The following is a 26,389-nucleotide window of genomic DNA, read 5'->3' as shown; positions in this document are numbered from 1 at the left end:
TGAGTAAACCGTGCTGAAAAGTACAAATTAAATCGTACGAATTCATACGAATTAGCCACTAAATCAAAAAGTTACGAATTTGCCATGAGATTGTGTTGGTTAAATATGATTTTTTTTCCCTCCAATCACTGAACAAAATGATGTCTGCAAAATTGTTGCAAGCAATTTATGTGTTGAATTTAAACAAATTAAATTGAGTAATGTTCAACTTAATTTGTTTGTTTAAACTCAGTCCAAATAAACTGTTTACAACAACTTAACTTAATTTTTTTTGTAAATCATCTTTGGAATTATCTTTGAATTTTTTTCAGTGTTGTTTTACAGTAAAAACACCATAAAAAAGCCTAAAATAAGTAACACTTACTTAAAGTGGAAAAAATATGACAATTTATTAAATATAATAATACAATAAATTACATTAGAATTTACTGATGTGTCCTTGAAACAAGAAAAAGAAAATATTACCAACATTATTGGTATAACACTAAAGTTTAAGTTCTAGTGCTCACTATTACCTAGTTTTATACCTGATTATTAATAAGATATTGGCTGTTTATTAGTACGTATAAACTACATACTCAGCATGATCTTATTCTATATCTCAAATCCTACCTAATACCTAAACCTAACTTCTATCTTAATAACTAAAATACTATTAAAAATTTATTATAATAAAGCTATAGTTAATGGTTTATTAATAGCGAGAATTGCAACAAAATAAAGTGTGACTGAAATATGAAAAGCTGTATAATATGAATCCAATTAGTCTTTTTGGACTTTGCGTAAATTTGGTTTGTTGTTGTCGTTATCCATCCAGTGTTTTTCCCTCCCTGTAAGTTTTGTTTTGGCTTTGTTCGTTGTCACTGTAAAAATATTGTATATACACGTTTTGAAGCAGTAGGGGTTGGATCCCACACTTTTCTTTATTGTATATATTTTCTCTTGTTTTTATATATAAGTAGGAAGTGAGGTGTAGTTTTGTATTTTTATTTCTGTTGTTTCCTTTGTAAGGTGTAGGTAGTTTTATTGTGGGTGTTTAGGTAGAGTGTACTTTTTGTTTATTATTATTTTGTGGGTCCTCTCTGAGGTATAGGCTTCACATTTTGGGTATTTAAAAAAAACTTTTTTTTTCCAAATTTGATTAATATTGTTATTATCGAATTTTATTTACATACTGTTAGTCAGAGTTCATCTGATCTTATTTTTACTAGTTTACTTTTGCTAATCTTATCTTAATTTAGAATAGATTCACAGTTAATAGAAGAAGAGTACAACACAAGTGTTTAGGTACAGTGGGTCCTCTCTGAGGTATAGGCTTCACGTTTTGGGTAAAAGAGAAAAAAAAAGAGAAAACAACAACAAAAAAAAAAACAACAAATAGGGTTCTTAAAACTTATTTTGTTTGTCGAGTGTTTTATTTATGTTACGTCTTTGACCCTAGACCAGGATCAAAACAATTTTGATGCTCAAACTCTGAAAGAAAACCATAAAAAGTCCTAAACCCTACTGAACAAAATTTAGGGGAATGTATTTATTAATTGATTGATTGTTTGTGAACTAGATAGATATTAAGGAAGGTTAAAAAATGAATAAGCAGTGAGTCACTTTTAGAAATGAACTACAAACTATGTAAATTACATTGACATGAATGTCATCAATGTTTTTTTAATGATTACACATGAAGGAAGATACTGGTAAAATGTAGTCTGTAGGACAGTATGAATGAACTATAATTCTCAGTGCTGGCGGTAACACGTTATAGGTAACGCGTTAAAAGTAACGCGCGTTACATAAATACAAGCAATATGACGCATTACTTTTAAAAATAAGTAATATTATTTGAGTTACTTTTAAAAAATTCACACACTGAATAAGAGAGCGTGCTGCGAGGAAATAGTTGGTTTGCACTTATCATCATCAGGTCTCCATTTTCACAGCAAATGAGTCAGTGTACTGTTCTAGTAACTGAATATCTCAGGATATATGTTTATTTCGAGTCAGAGGGAGTATCCGGTATGTTAGTACTTACTGAAAACGCAAACCGTTTCATGAAAACTCGATCGGTGCTTCGACAGGTTCACTTAGACGATCTGTTTAAATCAAACGATTCATTTGCGAATTGCCCGTCATCACTACAGACCCTACAGACAGTCAGAATGGCAGGCCGGAGACTTACATTTTTGCTATGTATTCTTGCTATTTTGAACTCATTGAAGAAAAGATGTGGATTGTTGTTAAGTGTAGATTATGTGTGAGTAAAACTCTTGACAACTGCAAGAAACAAGACATCGAACAAAACAAAAAACAAAACTGGATGCGCTACACCCGCATGCCACCTCCAGCTAAACAACAAATGATTGTCATCAGTTTACGTTCTCCACGTAAAACAATTAATTTGACTAAATTAAAAAATGTTATTGCTTTTATTGTTAAGGAGACGCAGCCACTGTCTGCTGTAGAATTGACAGATTTACACATTTGTTAAAGCCACATGAAGCAATTTATTCAATGTATAAAGCTCAAAGATTTATTTTGATTTGGGCATGTTTTTTTATCGTCTTACTGTTTATTTTGGTATTAAACATTTGAAAGGTTTAAAATAAGTTTTTGCCTTAATATAGGTTACTTCATGTTTGTACTCTCGGGCTTTATTGCAGTCTTTATCTCAATAGACAGTGCATTTACATAACTAATAACACAAAACATCCAAAAGTAGCAAGCACATTACTTTACATGCTTTCATTAATCTATATATACAGCATGTATAGCTCTGGACTCAGAAAGTTCTTAAAATATAATTTTATCCTACACTTTTTAAAGGAAAATGAAGGTGTAGGTTCTATAGGTGGTTGTTAAATGCAGAGCTTCTCGATAAAAAAGGTGATAAAACACCTGCTGAAAGAGATCAAACCTTAGCCAGGTAAGGAAAAGTAATGCAAAAGTAACTCAAAAGTAATATAGCACATTACTTTCCATAAAAAGTAGCACAGTTAATTACTTTTTTGGGGGAGTAACTCAATATTGTAATGCACTATGTTCAAAAGTTACTTTTCCCAACACTGATAATCCTATCGAATGTGGAAAAAGGCTTTTGTTTTCTAAAATAATACACTGAAGACACATCGATAAGCATCATCCATTATGGTGCAACATAACAGAGGTGTAGGCACATTTAAGCACTATGGTTTTTTAAATCTGACTGTGTTTATATAATGGTTCATGAGCTCTGATAAAGTCAGTCAAGGTCACACAGAGTAGTTTTGAAATGGTATACAAACACTATTACATTTGCATTTGAAAGAAAGAACCCATAGGTGTGGCAAAAATTCTCAAACGTACACTTACCAGCTGAAGCACATCCTCATCCTTTGGCATAATGGAGAGCTCCAGTACACTCTCACTGCAAACACAAGAGACAGAAACCCAGACAGCATGAGATTCAATGGGACATTGCACTATGTACAGCAATAAACTCCCCATCAGATCATTTTAGTTGTTACTTGGGCTGAAGTCAAAGCCACCTCTTTACACTGGGGTCAGTGGTAACCTTTCTAAGAAATGCGCATAATCATCCAGACAGCAAACACTGCCTGAGGTCACACGGTTACGTAAAACATATGTCAGAAATTCCACATGAACAAGACTCATGTGCAAACGTTTAGTTCTGTTCTGCTTCTTCAACTACTAACTAAACAATGTTGTAGATAAGACGTCTTGATCTGCATAGACGTCTTAGGTTAGTTTTGGTTCAAGTAGAAAATTTCATGCAGCTAATTTTGTGACTTCAAGAACTCACCTGTTCTGAATCAGTGCAATGACCTGGGAATACGTCTTACCCAGCACACTCTCCCCATTCACTTTAACCAGCCTGTCTCCTGTAAAGACATACACAAATGACAAACATTTAGAGAAGGCTCTCCCTACTTTTTTTTTGGTGAACTAAAATTGAGACTCTGAATTTGACACTCTACAAATGCAAAATGTATCAGCATCAATAAATGTTTCTCAAATATAATTTTTGCCTTGTTTTACAATTTAAAATACCATAAAAATGAATAAAAGGACAGTTGCTTCAAGTGGAAAAAATATGATGACGTTAAGTAAAGTTTCACAAACTAATCTCAGGAGGAGCACGTGATATGATTGATCGCAGCTGGTCTCAAATCTGTAATCATCAAATCAGACACAACAAATCACGATAACTTATCTGTAATCAGCCAATCAGATTAATCCAAACTCACTATAAGTAGCCTGTCTTAAACTACTCCCTTATCTTCATTTTCCAAAGAAACCCACCATCCACCCCATCTCCCCCTTTTTCTCATTTACCAGGCGGAGCTCTCGAGATGGAGTTAACTCCATTTAAATTTACTTTTAATACAATGCCTCAACAACAACAAAAAAAGAAGTCGTCTTGATCTTCATCTACTTCTTAGGTGAGTTTTATTTCAGGTAAAAGACATGCAACAAACAACGCCATCAATTAAACTCAAACGCTCTGAATAACTTCCGTATAATAAAAAGACTGCTCTAAAAAATAGAATATTGACCTTATTCTTCATATACGAGCGAGAACAGCTACTGGGATCTTTTGGCTTGAGACTCCCTGTCTCATTCACTTCCATTGTTTTTTTTAATATGTTAAAAACAGCTTGTTGCACTTCTTGATGTTACAAACCAATATTTTCTTATTATATTATTCTACTTTTTATGTATAGTCATGAATACACATGTTTGTAGAGCAAGTAGTTTGACCAATATGCCATTTATTATTCCTAGTCATTTCTCCCATAGGCAACTGAATCGGAAGTTCTAAAACAATCACAAAAAATGAGCGCTCTTCCACATCGCAGAATAAGGTCAATACTGTACCGCTCAAAAAAGAATGCTTTTTTGATTAAGAAATGAACACTTTTATTCGTTAAATACACATTAAATTGATCAAAACTAAAACACTATTCTTATTTTAACAATGTTCTTTTGAGCTTTATTAGATCGTAATCTACAATCGTAATTACACTCAAAAAATGATTTTTGCTGCTTGTTTAAACTACTTATTTAAAATGAACTGAAACAACACAATTCTTGAGATTTTTTTGGGACAAATTCATTGGTTTTTGTTCACTCTACTTGAGTATGTTAAGTTATCTTAATCAATCTGTGTTTGGACAACATGAAGAGCTGTGTGGAATACAGCATATTTTACAGTGTATATTTCACAATTTTAGGCAACACGGAGGCACAGTGGTTAGTACTGTCACCTCACAGCAAGAAGGTTGCTGGTTCGAGTCCCAGCTGGATCAGTTGGCCTTTCTGTGTGGAGTTTGCATGTTCTCCCCGTAAACTAAATTGGCCGTAGTGTATGTGTGTGAATGAGTGTGTATGGGTCTGTCCCAGTATTGGGTTGCACCTTGAAGGTGGAAACATTTGCTGGATAAATTGGTGGTTCATTCCCTTGATGAATAAAGGGACTAAGCCGAAAAGAAAATGAATGAATGAATTTCACAATTTTAACATAATTTTTATCTAATACACAGAGCATTGGTGTATGTAAGAGACTTTTTGTTTCAAAAACAAGCAGACAACAATTACTTCTGAAGGGTCGTATGTAGCAGTGTGTAATTGGAGTATTTGCAATCAATTTACTGATAATGATTAGTGTCTCTAAGCTTTCTTTTTAAAGCATACATACTTTTCAAAGACAGAGCGAGGGCAGTCTGTTGGAACAATCAAGATCAAGTAGACTCATTCCATATGTTCAGTCTGTTTTACTTAGATTTTGGGTTATTTCCAGGTTAAGTTAAATGATAAACTCAACCAGCGGCGGTCTGTCTGAGGAGTCAATGGAAGCTTCCATCTAATCATAACCAGTAATATTAAAACACATCCATCAGCAGTAGTGTTGCATTTATTGCATTCATTGCTTGTGTTGTCATCAGTTTGTAAGGGCATCTCAAAAAACTGGATTTACACAGAATTGAATCATGCACATAGATCAAGATGTCCCATTCAATGTCTTTCATGTAAATATTTTGGCTAATCTGAGCTCCATGGAACTCACTTTATCCATTTGGTTGAATTCATACCAGAATAACTGCATAAAACACCAAAAAAACAAAAAAGTATTCCAATGTGATGTGGATATGGTGAATACACAGAATATAATGTGCCTCACATGGTCTATTTTATTCTTTTTGGAAAAGGCAAAAATACATCCAGGTTTATTTTTGATATGTACCGCTATATACATATCTGGAGAAAGTGAAATACGTCCCAGGATCTACGTTTTTTTTTTGCAATTTTTGTTTTCGTGAATTAACCAGAGGCCGCTTTGTATGCTTTTTGAGATCTCAAATTTTCCTCAAGTGCCATTTGCACCTGCTGTTCTCGCATAAATCCACCAAAGGCCACTGTTGATTGACTGACTGACTAACTGACTGACTGACCGATCGCCTGCCCAACCCCTTCCCTAAACCAAACCAAAGTATTTTCAAAAGCAATCCAAAAAAAGAGAAGCCCTCGCGGCCACCTGATTTTTTTCACATTTCAGATCTTACCACGTTCCTACCCTGTTATTTACTTGTTAATTTTATTTTTTGTCTTTTGTTCTACCTGCTTTCGCTGGACTCGCACCCTGCTGTCACGGTCAACTTCTCTCTGTGTCTCAAGTCATAAGCCGTCAGCGGCATCATACTGCCCCGTAGCATTAATTTTTTTACGACGAAAAGTACCTCTGGCTACATAATTCCAACATAGGCTCATTCTGAAACCGTAGCCCTATAAACGTTTCTGGAGATTGCAAATTATGTAGCCAGAAGTACGTATGGCTGCATTTCATCTTTAAAATTAACAATACGGCGCGGTGTGACGCCCTTCCTTTTCGCGCTTACTAGCTGACCGCTTATCTCCGTATGAATGGCTCTCTTGTCCCCATGTTCGTCGGCAGACTTGAGACGCAGAGTGTATTTACAGTTATTTTTCAGCGATACAATTGGTTGGGTTTAGGGAAGGAGGAGAGTGGGTCAGTCGATCGGTCAGTCAGTCATTCAGTCAGTCGACAGCGGCCTCTGGTGGATTTACGTGAGAACAGCAGGCGTGAGAAGAGCAAGAGAAAATTTTGAGAGAAAAAGCGTACAAAGCGGCCTGTGGTGGCTTTGCGAAAACAAAAACGTAGCTCCTGGGACATATTTGGCGGTCTCCAGAAACTTATACAGTGGTACGTTTTCAGAATGAGCCTGGGTTGCATAATTCACCCTCTCCAGAAATGTATACTGTGGTGCGTTTTCACAATTAGTCTGTGTAGCAACAATATGGTAAACCTACAATCTTGTACTGCTAAAATTTAAGGAAATTGAAGGTCACACTTTACAATAAAGTTCCGCTTGTTAATGTATTTACAAACAAGAACTAAGAAAACACAATATGGGTCCAGGATTTATTAATCATAGTTCAACATTTACTAAAGCATTACTCAAAACCAAAGTTGTGCTAGTCAACATTAATGCTCTGTGAGTTGAAAACAGAACAATGAACAAGTTTGTTTTCATTTAACCTTAACAAAGATGAATATATACTGTAATAAATGTACTGTCCAATATTTAGTCCTGTTAGAAATGACATTAACTAATGCTAACTAATAAAAGCTTATTGTAAAGGGTTAACATTTACACTAGGGCTGCACAATATATCGTTTCAGCATTGATATCGCAACGTACACATCAGCAATAGTCACATCGTAGCATGTGCAGTGTCCAGTCGTGATTATAGTTGAGCAGGTACAATAGTTTGTCGCTGCAAAGTTTATAGTGTTTGCATGTAAACGTTTGCATGTTTTTAGACCTGTGATTATTGTTGAGCAATTCAAGAGAGATTAAAAGCACAATGAATTCTAACATTTGTAGCTTTAGATTACAAACATTATTTATATTTAATTATTATATATACACAATGAACACTATAGATTGATAATTTGCATTTAATTGTTCAAGTTCTGTGTATGAATACTATATGACTTGTAAGAAAATCAGAAAAGTGTTGTTTATTTCATTTGCATCTTTGCTCTTTTGTATTTATCTATGCTGGTTTTTTAATTAATATGTGTTATGTCGAATAATCCTAATTAACCTAAAATTATGAATTCTTTCCCTCACAAAAAAAAACAACAACTATTTGTCACTAGGCATGGGCCAGTGTAAGTTTCTGATGGTATGATAACCTTGTATAAAAATATCACGGTTTCACTGTATCACGGTATTGTGATACTGCTCTAAAGTAAGTTATTTTTAAATGTCTGGTGGAAAAAACTACTTTTTTTCTCATTGATCACAATATATTTTATTTTAAGAAACTTTTGTAATATTTTGGAACACTAAACATGTTCGGCTAAATATTTAAACTAAATCATTGAGTTCTGCTGTCTTCATTAGTTTCAAAAATGCAGATTTCTTTACAACACAAAAAAAACCTTAACATATACCTTAGGCACACTATAACAGAAAATTCTAGCGGTTTTAAAAACCTTGACTTTTCCAATCCGCAGTAAACCTTGAAACCGGTTATCATCCCATGCCTATTTGTCACCTGGTGAAATTATATTTATCGCAAAATATATTGCAGAAAAAACGAAATATTGCAATATTCATTTTCCCAATATCATGCAGCCCTAATTTACACCCAAGAAAAGTCTTTCACACACACACACTGGTATTGGTGGTTTACGAGGATTCTCCATAGCTATAATGCAGGGGTGTCAAACTCCTTCCTGAAGGGCCGCAGCCCTACACAGTTTAGTTCCAACCCTGCTTCAACACACTTGCCTGTAGGTTTTAAACAAGCCTGAATGACTCAATTATTAAGATCAGGTGTGTTTAATTAGAGTTGAAACTAAACTGTGCAGAGCTGCGGCCCAGCAGGAACTGAGTTTGACACCCCTGCTATAATGCGTTTATACAGTAAAAACATTTAATATACAGTATGGCCTTACCCTGCCCCTACTCCTAAACCCAACCTTTACAACAAACCTGTGGTAAATTTTGAACATCAAAAGACCGTGCTCTGTTTGATTTGTAAGCATTTTGAATTATAAGGGCATGCACATATCCTCATAAACCACCTCAATGTTGCAATACCTAGGTCATACCCATGTCATTATACAAATTTCTGTCCTTATAAACCACCAAAACCAATATTTACACACACACACGCACACACAGATAATATAGTGAGCCTCCTTCAGTCATGCTGGGAGTGTTTAGTTAAAAAAACAAACCATATATAACAACTGAGGATTTTATACATGTGTTTAAACACATCACCCTGCATTAGTTTCTCTCTCTAATCAAAAAGTATTCGGTTCTTGCAGATGTCAACAGCAAAAAGACTCTGGGTTTGGCTGATTTAAGTCAGCTGACATGATTAGCAAACAGGAAGCATGACCGAGTGCGTCATGCCATATCAGCGACATCATAGGTCGCATTCCTGTGAATCTGTGACAGCTTTGAAGAGGAACCGCTCCAGCATTGAGTTTAGCAGGCAAGTCTGAACAAGACTTCATGTATGTATGCAGTGTGTTGAGTGTAATCAAAGCGAAAAATCATTGTGCATGCAAAGACATGTACACACAAACACACACTGCAAACAAACACGTGTAAACCTTAGAATAAAAAGAATTCCAACAACAACAGTTACTTTGGATTTCTGTTCATTTGCTGACAGTAGATCTCTAAGATCACATTTACACCTGGTATTGATATGTTTTCATTAATCCAATTACAAATGAATGACACCAAACAGTTGTAAAAATGGGTCTGTACTCAAAGAAGTGGGGTCTATAGGTCTGAACTTGTCCACTGAACTCAAAGAATTCACAAAAGACCCCACTTACAGAAAAACCCAATCTACCACAGTATAAAAGCACTAAAGTCTCTGTCTCTTGACTTACCACAGTGAAGCAAACTTCAAACAGTATTCACGATGATGGTTATTAAACAACATTATATTTTGTTGGCTATATTTTGTCCCCTCTGCTACTCTCTGTGATGCTTCACCAATAATGATTGCAGCTGTTTTCATTGTAAGGAAATAAAAATAATAGTGTGTTTGAGAGCACCACTAAGCTGTTAAATGTAACAGCAGGGCTCTGAGAATGTCCATGAGCTCAAATGTGACCAACCACAAAACAGTCATAAGTATCACTACATCATTTGAGAGTTGAATAAATAAGGTTTCCATTAATGTGTGGTTTGTTAGGACAGGGCAATATTTTGTGGAGATACAACTATTTGAAAATCTAAAATCTGAGCGTTCAAAAAAATCTAAATAATGAGGAAATAGCTTTTAAAGGTGCCTGATTTATGCTCTTAGCAATGCATATTACTAATCAAAAATTAAGTTTTGATATATTTTTATATACTGGCATAGAATAAAAATAGGAAAAAAATTGATTATTGGCATGAATTTAAAAAAAATGCTAATTTTGACCCATAAAATGTCTTTTTTGGATTTTCCCACAAATATATCTGCGCAACATAAGACTGGTTTTGTGGTCCAGGGTCCCAAATTTAACATAATATTCTCACAAATATTTGTTCAACATGTCTGTTGCACCAAAAAACATGCAAAGGAATGAAGAGTGTAAATTTGCTGCATTACATTTATTTCTATTGACGTTGCATTCAATTTAATTTCAATCTTTCTTTATTGCTTTCTTTCACATTTCTGTTGAGTTTATTAAACCAATGGCTAATCAGAGACATTTAAAAAAATGTTACTGCAACTTTGTCCGACTATATCTATTTGTTTACTACCTGTGTTATGAAGCGGACAGGAGACAGAGGTAAGGAAACGTTAGGGTGTTTATTAAATGACAACAAGGAGCACATGAAGGATAGCCAGGAGGATCAGGAATGATGTTGGGGTCTTTTCCTCCGTGGCTGGGTAACAGGAATACACGAGGATGGACAGCACACACCAGATACAGCTGACAGAGGATGACACAGACTTGGAAGGACTGGAAGACAGGACGATTCGGGAGGACCAGGAAGACTAGGAGGAATACAAAGAGAACAGGTAAGTAAATCGTTTGTTTTAGCTGAGGATGACTACGCTGAGTGGTCGCTCAGTTGTCCGCTTTCGTCGAGACGAGCCCGGACAATGAGCGACTGGAGTGCTGTGCTTTTATCTGGTGCTCGTGAATGTGATGCAGCTGTGTGCTCATTAGAAGTCAGGTGATGGTGATCTTCGTGAGTGGGGGTCGTGAGAGCCTGACCAATCCATGACAGTACCCCCCTCCCCAGGGCCCGCTCCTGAGGGCCGACACCTCCGACGCCGTGGTGGTCTCCCTCTGCCTCTAGGCGCTGGGAACTCAGGGTGGCTCTCATGAAACTCCACCATGAGACTAGGATCGAGAATATCAGCTCTGGGAACCCATGTCCTTTCTTCGGGGCCGTACCCTTCCCAGTCCACCAGGTACTCCAACTGGCCACCACGACGTCGGGAACGCAAGATCTCCTTCACTGCGTAGACGGCTCCTTCTTCTAGGAGCAGTGGAGGAGGGGGTTCCTCTTCGTGGTCAGGCTCTGTGGAGGGAAGAACAGGATCGTGATAGGGTTTCAGGAGTGATACGTGGAATGTAGGGTGAATACGGTAGTGAGAGGGTAATTGTAGTTTGTAGGTGACGGGGTTAACCTGTTCCACGATGGTGAAGGGACCAACAAATCGGGGACTTAACTTGCGAGAGGGCAGTCGCATGCGTATGTCCCGGGTGGATAGCCACACCTTTTGTCCGGGTGTGTATCTGGGTTCTTCAGACCTTCTCCTATCGGCGGTTACCTTGCTTCGACGGACTGCCCTCTGCAGATGTTGATGAGCCTCGTCCCAGACTCTCTCGCTCTCCCGGAACCAGTGATCCACTGCGGGGACATCAGATGGTTCGCCATCCCAGGGAAAGAGCGGTGGTTGGAAGCCCAGGACGCACTGGAATGGCGTGAGTCCGGTGGAGGGTTGCCGCAGTGAATTTTGGGCATATTCTGCCCAGCCCAAATACTGGCTCCAGGAGTTCTGGTGACCACTGCAGAAGGTCCTCAGGAACCGTCCCACCTCCTGAATCTTCCTCTCTGTCTGCCCGTTGGTTTGGGGATGATATCCAGAAGAGAGGCTGACGGCCACACCTAGGAGCTTGAAGAAGGCTTTCCATAGACGTGAGATGAACTGTGGACCTCTGTCCGACACAATATCTTCTGGAATACCAAATGACCTGAAGACTTGATTAAAGATATTGTCGGCAGTTTCAAAGGCTGTGGGAAGACCTTTCAGAGGGATTAGTTTGACAAACTTTGAGAATCTATCTACTATGACTAGAATACAGGTATTACCTTCTGACGAAGGGAGGTCAGTGATAAAGTCCACTCCTAGGTGTGACCAGGGACGGTTCGGAATCGGCAAGGGATGGAGCTTTCCAGCGGGTAGATGACGTGGGCTCTTGGATTGGGCACAGTCCTTACAGCCCTGAACATATTGCCTCACATCCCTTGCCATGTTTGGCCACCAGAATCGTTGGGATACTAGCGAGAGAGTATTGTTGATCCCTGGATGTCCAGTGCCTAGCGAGGTATGTAAGGAGTGGATCAGATCTACCCGGTGTTCAGGTGGTATGAACTGCCGATGAGGAGGGCATCCCGGCGGAGCAGGGGCTTCCGGAGTGGCAACGACTGGAGGAGCGTTCCAGGTGATCGGACAAATGGAGATGTGTTCGGGAAGAATCTTCGTTGGGAGTTCTTCATGATCGTGATGCTCGTGTAAACGAGAGAGAGCGTCTGCTCTTAGATTCTTGGGTCCTGGACGATAGGAAATGGAGAAATCAAAACGTGAGAAGAAAAGTGACCATCTGGCTTGACGTGGACATAGTCTCTTGGCCTCTTTGATGTATTGGAGGTTTTTGTGATCTGTGATCACCTGGAACGGATGTTTGGCTCCCTCCAACCAGTGACGCCACTCCTCCAAGGCTAGCTTGATTGCTAGAAGCTCCCTGTCTCCTATGCTGTAATTCTGCTCCGCCGGGCTCAACTTCCGAGAGAAATAGGCACAGGGATGCAGTCGGGGCGGTGTATCATGATGTTGAGATAATACTGCCCCGACGCCGGTGGTGGATGCGTCCACTTCCACCACGAAAGGAAGATTTGGGTCAGGATGAGTCAGGAGTGGGGCCCTTGTGAACTCCTTCTTAAGAAGGCGGAAGGCTGCGGCTGCTTCTTTGGTCCACTCCAGTCCTTTGGGTTTACCCTTGAGGAGATTAGTGAGAGGTGATGTAATCCTGCTGTAGTCCTTGATAAACCGTCTATAAAAGTTAGCAAACCCAAGAAACCTCTGGAGCTCCTTAATGGAAGTGGGTTCTGACCAGGATAGAACAGCCTCAATTTTCTTCCCATCCATACGTATACCGGTTTGGTCAATGATGTATCCCAAGAAATGAATCGACTTCTGGTGGAATGAGCATTTCTCCGCTTTGAGGTAGAGGTGATGTTCTCTCAATGTGTGTAGGACCTCCGCAACGTGTTGGCGATGTTCGGCCTCACTCCGGGAGTAAATGAGGATGTCATCTATGTACACTATTACACAGTGGTGAAGAAACTCCCGGAGGACTTCATGAATGAAGTTTTGGAATACGGAGGGGGCGTTGACCAGACCGTAAGGCATGACCTCATATTCATAGTGGCCAGTAGGGGTCACGAATGCTGTCTTCCATTGGTCCCCCTCACGTATTCTTATCAGATTATACGCGCTGCGGAGGTCCAATTTAGTGAAGACTTTAGCTTCTCGGAGCTGTTCCAAAGCGGCTGGTACCAGAGGAAGGGGATATCGGTATTTTACTGTACCGTTATTTAGGACCCTGTAGTCGATGCATGGACGCAGCCCTCCGTCCTTCTTGGCCACAAAGAAGAAGCTTGAGGCGGCTGGTGATTTTGAGTGACGTATGTACCCCTGACTCAGAGCCTCCCTTATGTAATCTTCCATTGCCTGATTCTCTGGAAGCGAGAGCGGGTAGATCCTACCTCTTGGCAACTGGGCATCTGGAACTAGGTCGATCGCGCAGTCCCATGGCCGATGCGGCGGTAGCTGGGAAGCTCTCTTGGGGCAGAAGACATCATGAAAGGAGCTGTACTCCTTAGGAATGTGGATAGACTGCTTCTCAGGAGGGCTCTCGACCGATGTTGCAAACAAAGAAATGGGGTTCCGACCTTGAAGAGGGAGATTTGGAAAACAGGCAGGTGTACATCCAGATCCCCATTTCTTTATCTCTCCTGTGCCCCAAGAGATGATGGGATCGTGCTTCACCAGCCACGGGCGCCCTAGAATGATGTCCATATTTGCACCCTCCAGAACCAGAAATTGAATCCTCTCTTGATGTAACAACCCCACTTGAAGAAGGATGTCTTCGCATTGTCGATGGATACGGGTCGAAGATCGAGTGCACTGGGTTATCGGTTGTATCTGGTATATATGCGAGGACGCCTCAGTACGGAGGTGGAGTTGACGACAGAGGGATTGGGAGATGAAGTTCCCTGCTGACCCGGAGTCGATGAGGGCTGTGACAAGGAGAGAAATAGAGGCAGTAGTTATTTGTACGGTGGTAGTAAGTGGTTTACATTGTTCAATATTCGTACTGAATACACTCACTGAAGTCCGAATGGGACGAAGGGGACACTCCATACGGGTGTGTCCACTGACACCGCAGTATAGACACAGACCCCGGGTCAGTCTCCTCTGTCGTTCCGCTGATGTCAGTCTTCCAGACTCTATTATCATGGGTTCTGGTTCTGGAGAGGCTGTTGACTCAGGCGATTGGAGGAGTGCAGACGAGGGGGTGATGGTGTCCTGTTGATAGGAACGGAGACGATCGGAACATCGGAGAGAATGTTGGATGAATCTCTCCAGACCCATTGTATCATCTAATGTGGCCAGTTGGATTCGGAGAGTGGGTTCCAAGCCGAGCCGGTACGTGGTCAACAACGATCTCTCATTCCATCCACTTGCAGCTGCTAGAGTGCGAAACCGGAGAGCATATTCCTGTGTAGATAGAGTACCTTGCTTTAGATGATACAGCTGCTCTCCAGCGGCTACTTCCCCATCAGAACGTCCAAACACCTCTTTGAAATACTCCGTGAAGGTAGTGATGGAATTCATGACCGGCCCGGCTTGGTTCCAGATCGTCTCAGCCCATTTAAGTGCAGGTCCAGAGAGTAGAGATACGATGTAGGCGATCTTCGACTTATCTGTGGGATATAGAGAAGGTTGCATTTCGAATATGAGGGAACATTGTAACAGAAAACCATTGCACTCCCCCGCTCCGCCTGAGTAGGGCGCTGGTCGGGCCATGGGACTGGAAGGAAGGGCCGAAGAAGAAAACTGTGGAGGCGGAAGTGCTCGGTGCTGGTGGTGCGTTGGAAAGTGGAGCTGGTGGCTGTAGAATCCGCTTCAACTGGTCCACCAGCTCTTGAAGGTGATCGGGGGTGCTCATGTTGTCGTCGTTATGGGTCCGGGCTTCTGTTATGAAGCGGACAGGAGACAGAGGTAAGGAAACGTTAGGGTGTTTATTAAATGACAACAAGGAGCACATGAAGGATAGCCAGGAGGATCAGGAATGATGTTGGGGTCTTTTCCTCCGTGGCTGGGTAACAGGAATACACGAGGATGGACAGCACACACCAGATACAGCTGACAGAGGATGACACAGACTTGGAAGGACTGGAAGACAGGACGATTCGGGAGGACCAGGAAGACTAGGAGGAATACAAAGAGAACAGGTAAGTAAATCGTTTGTTTTAGCTGAGGATGACTACGCTGAGTGGTCGCTCAGTTGTCCGCTTTCGTCGAGACGAGCCCGGACAATGAGCGACTGGAGTGCTGTGCTTTTATCTGGTGCTCGTGAATGTGATGCAGCTGTGTGCTCATTAGAAGTCAGGTGATGGTGATCTTCGTGAGTGGGGGTCGTGAGAGCCTGACCAATCCATGACAACCTGCAGTTGTTTTTTTACAGATATTTTGGCACACAAAAATGCTCTTGTAGCTTCGTACGAGTACAGCTGAACCACTGAATTCACATGGAATGTTTTGACAATGTTTTTGGTTCCTTTTCTGGACTTTGAGCATCTCAAGACTATTGCTGGCTATAGAGAGCTCTCAGATTCATCTAACATATCTTAATTTGTTTTCTGCAGATGAACAAAGGTCTCAGAGAATTGGAACGACAAAAGGGTGTGAGTAATTAATTAAAACATGTTAACTTTAAGTGAACTAATCCCTTAAATACAATATTTCTCATAAAAGACAACAAAATTAAATCAATAACTATAAAAACTAAAATTCTGAAAGTAAAAACTCCCTGCATAGCAATAAATTCTTATTCCAATTCCAAATTTAGATGTTTTGTAGTTACACGCACGCACGCACGCACGCACACACACATTCTCTTTTTACCTGTACACAAGCCAGCCAGGTGAGCGGGGCCTTTTTCCCTCACATTCTTCACAAAAATTGTGTCCATGGGCTCCAGACGACTTCGTTGAAGCCCTACATGATACACACAAACACACAACCCTATGAAAAACCATAGACCAACAACGCTTGTACAAGGACAGAAGACAAAAAACAGAGAGGCCTACATATTTGAAGCTATATAGAAAATATAGGAACCAAAATCTAATTTACTGATCAGATTAAGTGTCAATTAAAATGTATGATGTAAAATGAGTGTCTGAAATCACGCGACTCTTTGTACATGTAATTAGATGGTATTATTTGAAGCTTATAAGGATCTTAATATCAGGCTAAATGGTCATCAGGATTAAATATAAAAAATATAATGATTTCATTTGTGATCTTCTCTAAATATAAATAAATGCATTAGTTATTTGTTCAATTATATTTGTGCTTTTATAATATCAATGTGATTTTAAATCTGTAATAGCTGTGAATTAAAGCTTGAATTAAATGCAGTTTTATTCTGTAAACTACTACTACTAATAATGTTTTTTTCCAAATTATAAATATTATATACCAAACCAAAAGTTATTAAGGGCTAATAAATGTGTCGGATACGGGACTGTAAAAGATATCTAAAAACATCTTCGGTCCAAGGCACTCAAATCGTTATTATATTACATTTTAAAATATGACACAAACAACTAAACAGTACAGAGAATTACATAAACGAAACATAAATGTCAAATCAGCATACAATAATTCACAAAACAATTAAAAACCAAAAAGAAAATGCTACCCAGCTTAATTCTCAGTAGTCAGAATGCTTAGCATCATTGTACAGTAGCACATTCACAGATGTTTAGACTGGCACTGAGGAATGTGTTTTGCTCATAGTCATGCCAGTATCTCATGATGGCATGATAAGACGAGGACAGGCAGTATCAGTCAACATACAGGTTGAGGTAGCAAAGCATGCGCTGATCTAGGAACTGTGGGGCTTATTGTAGCATCAATGTTGGTCTCATTTCATCAGATGATCTTTCATAAGCAGATTTCATTCTCAGCCATTGTAAATCTCTATGATCTGGAGCTCCGGTGTGTGTGTGTTGGATTTTTAGATGCTGGATCCAGTAATATAACATTATTCCATTATATAACGTAGTGCAAGAAGTATTATTTTCTCCTTTAAATCTGGACATATATTTCCATCTAAGAGTACTTTAAAATGATAGTCCAACCAAATAAATGAAAATATACTCACCCTCAAGTGGTTCCAAATGCTTTCTTTCTTCTGTTGAACACAAAAGAAGATAGTCTGAAGAATCGTGGAAACTGGTAGCCATTGACATCCAATCCACAGAAGGAATAAAATGCCACGGAATTCAATGACTACCTGATTCCAGCATTCTTATTAATATCTTCTTTCATATTCAACAGAAGCAAGAAACTAAAAGTTTGGAACTAATTGAGAGAGTAGATGATAGCTAAATCTAAATTTGATCTCTTTAACATGAAGTAAATTTACTAGTACTCCAAAATGATAGTTTTTTGTTAGATATTGAAATATGGAAACATTTTCTCATCACAAAACTTGCTCATTTTTATGGCATGCGGTATGTCTCTTATCAATCCCACTCTTTTCTGTAGCCCTCTTTAAAGCAGACTGAACTGAATGCAGATGGAGAGCTGTGCATGAATCCAACATTACTCTAGAGGGCGCCGAAAATCTGTGACACGGAGATGTTTATATCACTAATTTACCTCGAGTCATTCACTGACTGAGAAAAAAAAGACAAGCAGAGGAAAAGCAAACACAGGAAAACACATGCTCATCAAGTCATGTGGATTTTGGTCGGCTCAGATAAGTGACGCTGTCTCTTTAAATGATAAGTAATTGATGTAATAACTGCAATTCACGTACTATGAATGAGACTTTTCAAAACAAATGTAAATGAGAGACTCACCCTTTCCATTCCCGTTCTCTTCATCCTAACAGGAAACAAAGAGAAGAGCGTTAGATCAGCGAAATAAGTATGCAGCTTTTAAACTTGAATGATTTTATAGTCATTTGCAAAATACAAGACAATTAAATGAGTAATCACCATTAGTAATAAGTACTATATTAAATATTAAAAAATGACAATGGACTCTTTAAGTGTTCGACTACTGTAAAGGCTGCTCATTAAGCAGTTTCACTCCAACCACCCCAAAATATTTTTTTGTTAACAATTTTTAACATTAACTAACAGTAAACAGTACAATTATTACAGTATTTATTAATCCAGGGCTCTACACTGATCGGGCCAGTGGTTCAGATTTTTACTTGCCCTGCCAAATTTTTCACTGGCCCCACCAAAAATAAAAGCAGTTAATAGCTATTTCTTAGCCACATTTTTTAAATAATGTGTCAAAAGCCAAACTTAATTGTATAAATACCCTTTATTCAGCATAATTTTTCTTTAAATTCAACTGACAATTTATAAAAGATTACAATTATGATGTAACTAAATTTGGAAAAAAAAAAAAAAAAAAAATATATATATATATATATATATATATATATATATATATATATATATATATATATATATATATATATATATATATATATAATTTATTTATTTCGTTTTCATACATAGCCTCATTTCAGTTGTCAAGTTTTGTAAAAATCTGTCTATTTAATTAATCAATCTATCAAAAAAAAAACATTGGCGAGAAATATGCATTATCAGGCTTAAATCACAGAGAGAAATAACAGATGAAAAAAGACTGCAGTCAGATCATGAAGCAGGTCAATGTTGATCTTTCTTTCAAGGTGTTAATGCACAAATGAAAACAATAGGCCTAATACAAAATATTATAATATCATTAAATTATTAGATGGTAATGTCTGTCAATTTTCCTAAAGGATAAACAGCACTCTGTAATATTTCAGCTTTCACTTTCGTATTTGACATGAAACTTTTAGCGGTAGGAAGGATGACATCCTGCCCTACTCATAATTGTCTCTTAATATAGCTAAATGTCTATTATATATCTATAATACACTGTGATATAGACTGGTTCGTCAGTTCTTTTTGCTTTCTCACTACATTCGTTTGTTTCAGTCGAGCCAGGACCACCTCATTCAGGCGATCTGGGAACAATTGTTTTGGCGCAGTTCAGAGCGTGATTGCTTGATTCACATATGCCAAAAATGATCCGCGCTAAGGGGGGGAAATGAGACAGGTTCCGAAACAAACATCTAGGTGTGAAAGGACCCCAAGATTGTATTTGCATGCAATTGACAAACAGTTGGAGCCAAATTAAACTTTAGTGATGATCCCGTCTACTGCTCCGAGCGTCTCACACACTGGCCCCAGGCCATCGGGCTGTCCTTATTGTTGAGCCCTGTAATCTGTGTGAAACTTAGTTAGTTAAGGAAAATACAACTTTTGATTGTTCATTTAAGCGACGCGGTGGCACAGTGAGTAGCCTCACAGCAAGAAGGTCGCTGGTTCGAGCCTCGGCTGGGTCAGTTGGCCTTTCTGTGTGGAATCTTTCTGTGTGCATGTTCTCCCCATGTTTGCATGGGTTTCCTCTGGGTTCTCCGGTTTCCCCTACAAGTCCAAAGACATGCGCTTTAGGTGAATTGGGTAAGCTAAAATTGGTCGTAGTGTGAATGAGAGTGTATGGATGTTTCCCAGTGATGGGCTGCAGCTGGAAGGGCATCCTTTGCGTAAAACTTAAGCTGAATAAGTTGGCGGTTCATTCTGCTGTGGCGACTCCATATTAATAAAGGGACTAAGCCGAAAAGAAAATGAATGAATGAATGAATGAATGAATGGTTCATCTATTTTGTCATACAGTGTTATTTTATACTTTTGATTTGATTTTTGATTCTAGGTAACAAATGACATTAAATGTAATTAAAAGATTCAGAATGACAATATAATATCATCATAATACAAGTACACTCTTCTAAAGAACACATAGTATTCTATTTGTAAGAATACTTAATTTAATTATAGTGATTATAACAATTCAATTATTAGGCATTGGAATCAGAATGTGATATCGATATCTGCTACCAGATCTATCTATTTCAGTTGTCAGATACCCACATAAAAATATACTATAGTAATTTATAGTAAATACTATAGTGTTTTTTTAACCATACCGACACTAACATCTCCAATAGAGATAGAGAAGTTGCACAATCAGCTAAAATGTAGATAGAATTGGCTTTTATGTATGGGTGATATATATATATATTGCATCACCAAAAATGATTGAGGTCATGTCCATGTGTTGTGCGATAAGTCGATATATTGATTATTGAGACTACATATTCACATTCAATCATTTTAGGTTATAACACTTCCTTGTTTATTTGTCTTTTGGTCTAAATCGAAAAGAGAGGCCAATACACTGTTAAGAATAATTGTATTATTATACAAGCTTATAACAAAATGAGTACATAATAAAATATCTTTGGTGAAATCAAAAAATCATCATAGATACAAATAAAACAACAAAATCTGACTACACTGTACCATATAATTCATATAATACACTGATTAAATCAAAGATGCCGAAAGTAGGGCCAGCGGGTCAAAGTTGGCCTGTGGTAACCCATTGATTTGGCCCACCATCCTGTTTTAAAGGAGAGGGGGATGGTTGGGGCGAATGCTTTTAACAGTGATCGTCATTTCAAATTTAACATAACCTGTTTGTTTCTTTGTTTTATTGCTGAGCTACAAAAAAAGCCATCAGAAATTAAATGATTCAATTAAATACTTTAAATGAATCAGACTTTTAAAATGTAATATACTGTCATTTGACAGACACACAAGACATCTGCGAGCAAATCAAAGAAAACTCGACTAGTGTATTCAGCATTGAACTTGTGTTCTAAATGGGATTTTACTGTAATACTAATAAGTTCATAAAAATGTTAAAAATGATACTGCTTTAGTCAAGATGATTTATGATTTTTAATTTATGATTTTTAAATACTAATGAATAAATTTGAAAACTACCCATGGCAAATTTAATATATACGGTTTGGTATATACAGTTGAAGTCAGAATTATTCGCCCCCCTTTGAATTTTTTTTTTTTAATATTTCCCAAATGATGTTTAACAGAGCAAAGAAATTTTCACAGTATGTCTGATAATATTTTTTCTTCTGGAGAAAGTCTTATTTGTTTTATTTCGGCTAGAATAAAATCAGTTTAAAATTTTTTAAAAACCATTTTATGGTCAAAATTATTAACCCCTTTAAGCAAATTTTTTTCTATAATCTACAGAACAAACCATCATTATACAATAACTTGTCTAATTACCCTAACCTGCCTAGTTAAACTAATTAACCTAGTTAAGCCTTTAAATGTCACTTTAAGCTGTATAGAAGTGTCTTGAGACATATTTAGTCAGATATTATTTACTGTCATCATGGCAAAGATACAATAAATCAGTTATTAGAAAAACAGAAATTGGGGAAAAAAATAAACAGGGGGGCTAATAATTCTGACCTCAACTGTATTTGGCCCACAGCCCTCAATCAAGTTTGCTTTTTGGCCCTTTATAGGAAAAAGTTTGGGCACCCCTGGATTAAATTGTACAGATCCCTTTCAGCTCTCCTAAAGCCAAAATGACATCATCACTAACACTGTCCCAGCACTAGAGGTCAGCACTGAAAACAAAATTAAGCACTCTTTTTATCAGCCAATGTCCTTCTTTAAGCCACAAACGCACACAGTAAACATACATAAACCTCTACAAGAAAAGCCACAACAATAATCTATCCATAGGGCCAGAAATGACAAAGTTTTTATAATATAAAGACAACAGACACAGTTTAGATAAAACACACATACACGCACAACCATTACTAACCAACCAGAGGCTCAAATCACACACACACACGCAGCGCTGATTAGGCAGTTTAAAGTGGGCAGCCCAATGTTTAGTCTGCGCTGACTGGGCTCATTCCTAACAAACTCACACAATACTGAGGCTTTGCCGTCCCGGAGAAAGACAGGCAGACAGAGGGGCAAACAGATGGGTACAAAGTGACGGATGGTGACCACAGCTTTAAGATTTATATTCAGCATCCAGCCTACAGATCAAAATGAAAGTCCACATGGAGCTGCTGGGTGACGGATGGAGAGAGTCATGCAGTCATGTGAGCATGTGGACCGCTAGGAACATTTTGGACAAGAATGGGCCAGAACACATTGTTCAGGAAGTCCTGGTACAGGCCGGTCCAGCTCAGAGTGACTGCAGTACCAGGCAAACAAAAAAGAAACAAGCCTTTTGACTGAGGAAAGCAAACAGCAGCTGCTCAGAGAAGAGAAGCAATATAGAGCAGTCATAATGGGGCTTTGTTCCTTTAGCATCATGTACACACACACACACCATTTAAACATCCATAGCACACTCTTTATAAAATATGATAATAAATCACTAAATCTCTTATACTCAAATACAATATACACTGGTACTGTAAACAACAATCTTTAATGAATAAAAAGTTCAAATAAGATCATTTAAATTAACTAGAAAGGAAACTTCTGTAACACTGTAACTTAATTTGCTGCCAATTTTGAACAATTAGTGATTATACGATTAAATGACCCATATGTCATGTGATTAATTCTGCTCATTTGAAAAGAGTTTAGAACTCTGTGTTGAAGGTAATGAGTTAATTAAATACCTCATTACCTTTAATTTAAACGGAGTAAGTTCACAGTACTCATATAGATTATTTTTTAACTCAAATGGTTTGTTGCAATTGATTTCCTCAAACGGTTTGAGTTGCCTTAACTTTTTGGGTTTTACAGTACTCAGTTAGTTAGAGTTCTCTTCATTTAATGGGTTTTACTGTGCTCAAATTGCTTCGTTTACTCAAATAGATTAAGTTCACAGTACTCTTTAGGATTAGTTTTTGAACTTAAATGGTTTGTTGCAATCAGTTTCCTCAAATGGTTTGAGTTACCTTAACTTATTGGGTTTTACAGTGTATTACTAATTAGTACAAAAAAAAGTTTCCTGTTAAAACAAATTGCATCTGATGCCATGGATAAGTCTTTCTGTGTTTCAAAAACATGATCAAACCAGAATATTGCTGGAGCCATAATAGCACTTAAAAGGTTTTTGTTGAAAACAAGGGTTTTTTTTTTTAGACTTAAGGCCTTGAAGGCTGAATGAGCACAAGAGCTGATCCATGCAAATGTCAACCTCGCCAAAATAGTCAAACCTATTCTATCTTGTTTGCTTAGGCTTGTATTTTACAGTCCTATAATCAAAATGTCCCTGTCAAGACTTTCAAACAATTTAATATAAATTACCGTAGTCACCATGTGCAATTTCACATCTGTCACAGCTGTAATGGAGATGTATCACATCCATAATGAAGATTTTTTAAAATAAAAATAAAATACATAATGTTTGTTCTATAGAGAGCCAATTAATATCTTTTTGATTAGTATTATTTCTTTTGGGTTGAGCAGTTTAATTCACAGAATTTCTACAAAGTATGTTGTATTCTGTAAACTGGTTCCTTTGGTTCCTTTTCTGGATATTGAACATCTCGGGAGCATAGCTGTCTATGGAGGGTCAGAGAGCTCTCAGATTTCTTAATTTGTGTTCTGAAGATGAAGCTCTCAGTGGATTGGAGTGACATTAGGACGACAGTCACTGCCATCACACGGATGAGCAACAGGACTTTTTTCCAAGGGGAGGGAGAAAATCCCAAAACATTGTCTCAGAATAATAATTCAAAAAATGTCATTTTGCATTATATCACCATCAAATTTAAAACATCCTCAGGAGATGTGTGGCTTTTCACCTATTACTTTTAGGTATTGCTCTACGACCAATTTCTTAAGTTTGTTTATGAAATAATAAAATATTTAGTGGGGTGCAAGTTTTTACATTACTTAAGCATATATAACTCACTTGTGTCATCTGTAATGTTTCATTTTAAACATTATAAACTCTAGATGATGGATAGTAGAGCCTAAAGTATTTTCTTTCTAAACATACATGAACTGTGGATGCACACCAAATTATTCAGCAACGGTTACTGTTTAAGTATGGGAAGATCATTTTAGAGAAAATGCCTCTAACGGTGTCGGAGAGAAGGACATCGATAGTTTTCCAATAGCCTTGGAAAACTTTTTACAGATGATTACAACTTATTAGATGTTTTTTTTTTGTTGTATTTTTTGTCCTATATCCTAATTTTGTGTCAGCTGTCATCCTCCTCACCTTGAGAGTGGTGTGCAGAGCGGACTCTGGTGGGTAAACGATGAAGTGACGCAGCGTAAAGCCGAAGCCCTGAGAGTTCTTTTGGAGCACCAGCGTGCGTGGACCCTGCCAGGACACGCCCAGCCCATCTGTCCCACTCCGGACCACCGGCCGAGGGTTCTCACTGGATGAAGAGAGCCCATCTCTCCGCCCTTTTGCCTGAAAGACACACAAAAAGACACCTTTAATTAGACATTCAGCGCTGATTCATTAAATCATTCAGTCCAAAAAAACTACAACGTGAAAAAGCTAATGCAAATATAATGCAACTGTTGATGATCATGTCACATTTAATGTGATAATTGGAGAATAATCTTGGTAGATATTTGCTAGAAATAACACTCTGTTGTTCTAAATGACCGTCCCAACTATTTTGGAGCTGTCAGTCTACTTATGCCACCTGTGCAAACAAAACGTGTTTACGTGAGGAGAAGAAGCTGAAAGGGGGAAGCTGCATTCGGGAACCATGATGTCATTTTGGTTATGCCAACATTCTTAAAGGCAATTAAGAAATAAAATATTCATTCATTATTTTTCTTTTCGGCTTAATAACCTTATTAATCTGGGGTCGCCACAGCGGAATGAACCGCCAACGTATCCAGCACATTTTAAGCAGTGGATGCCCTTCCAGCCGCAACCCAACACTGGGAAACAAAAATTAAATTAAATTAAATTAAATTAAATTAAATTAAATTAAATTAAATTAAATTAAATTAAATTAAATTAAATTAAATTAAATTAAATTAAATTAAATTAAATTAAACAAAAAAAATAAATACAATTTAATAAAATTAAATAATAAAAATTTTTATAAAATATAATAATGTAATTTTGGTTTTGCCAACGTTCTTAAAGGCAATTAGGAAATAAAATAAAATAAAATAAAATAAAATAAAATAAAATAAAATAAAATAAAATAAAATAAAATAAAATAAAAAATATTAAAAAATAAAAACTTAACAAAATAAAATAATAAAAAATGTATAAAAATTGTAATAAAATAGAACAAAAAATAAATAAAAAATGTATTAAAAAATTTAAAAATTAAAAAATATTTAAAAATAAAATTAATAAAAAATAAATAAAATAGAATAAAAAATGAGCAAAATAAAATACAAAGAAAATGAAAATTAAATAAAATAGTTTGAATCAATTTGTTTAAGCATATAGTAAAATGTATCACTTTAAATTACTGAAGAGTCCCCTGAGTACTTGGATAACACATCTGCTTAGAGTAGTTTTATTAGAAAGGTGACATCATCATCCCCTATTTTTTGCACTTTCTTTCCTTTTCAACCTAAAATCAACAACCTCACCATCCCCTGCGGTTTCATTAAAACAGGAAGTATCTGGTTAGGCCAGGAAGTTCCCCAAGCATGGTGCCAGTCGCCATACACTGTATATAAACCGAAGGGGATTTTTGGTTGTTGTTGCCAGCTCATTTCATACAAAGCAGACACACAGTTCACCTCCAGTTATTCCTCCCATCTCATTGCACTCAGCAGAAGTCGTCCTCTATAATCGAGCGGTCCTGACGCCGACCGCAGCCTCACCCCCGCTCAGCTTCTCACTCTATTTCTGTCTCACACACTGTTTTCATTTGGCTCTGCTTATG

The 26,389-nt window shown here is 37.6% G+C and overlaps 1 protein-coding gene across 6 annotated transcripts in view; it reads right to left on the bottom strand.

Annotated features, from left to right (window-relative positions):
• arhgap23a (Rho GTPase activating protein 23a) overlaps nucleotides 1-26,389 on the bottom strand; it is a 155,300-nt gene that overhangs the window by 37,418 nt on the left and 91,493 nt on the right. For all 6 annotated transcript variants that reach the window (XM_056454017.1, XM_056454016.1, XM_056454011.1 and 3 more), the window contains exons 2-6: nucleotides 24,736-24,933; nucleotides 18,444-18,468; nucleotides 16,474-16,566; nucleotides 3,797-3,875; nucleotides 3,346-3,400 (exon numbers count right to left, since the gene is read on the bottom strand). In XM_056454017.1, the coding sequence (XP_056309992.1) occupies nucleotides 3,346-3,400; nucleotides 3,797-3,875; nucleotides 16,474-16,566; nucleotides 18,444-18,468; nucleotides 24,736-24,933 (450 nt within the window). The remainder of the gene's footprint in view (nucleotides 1-3,345; nucleotides 3,401-3,796; nucleotides 3,876-16,473; nucleotides 16,567-18,443; nucleotides 18,469-24,735; nucleotides 24,934-26,389) is intronic.

Source organism: Danio aesculapii, chromosome 3 (genome assembly GCF_903798145.1).
Source record: "Danio aesculapii chromosome 3, fDanAes4.1, whole genome shotgun sequence".
In the NCBI taxonomy this organism is placed as follows: Eukaryota; Metazoa; Chordata; class Actinopteri; order Cypriniformes; family Danionidae; genus Danio; species Danio aesculapii.
The sequence above is the reverse complement of the archived record's forward strand: the minus strand, read 5'-3'. Positions and strand labels throughout refer to the sequence as shown.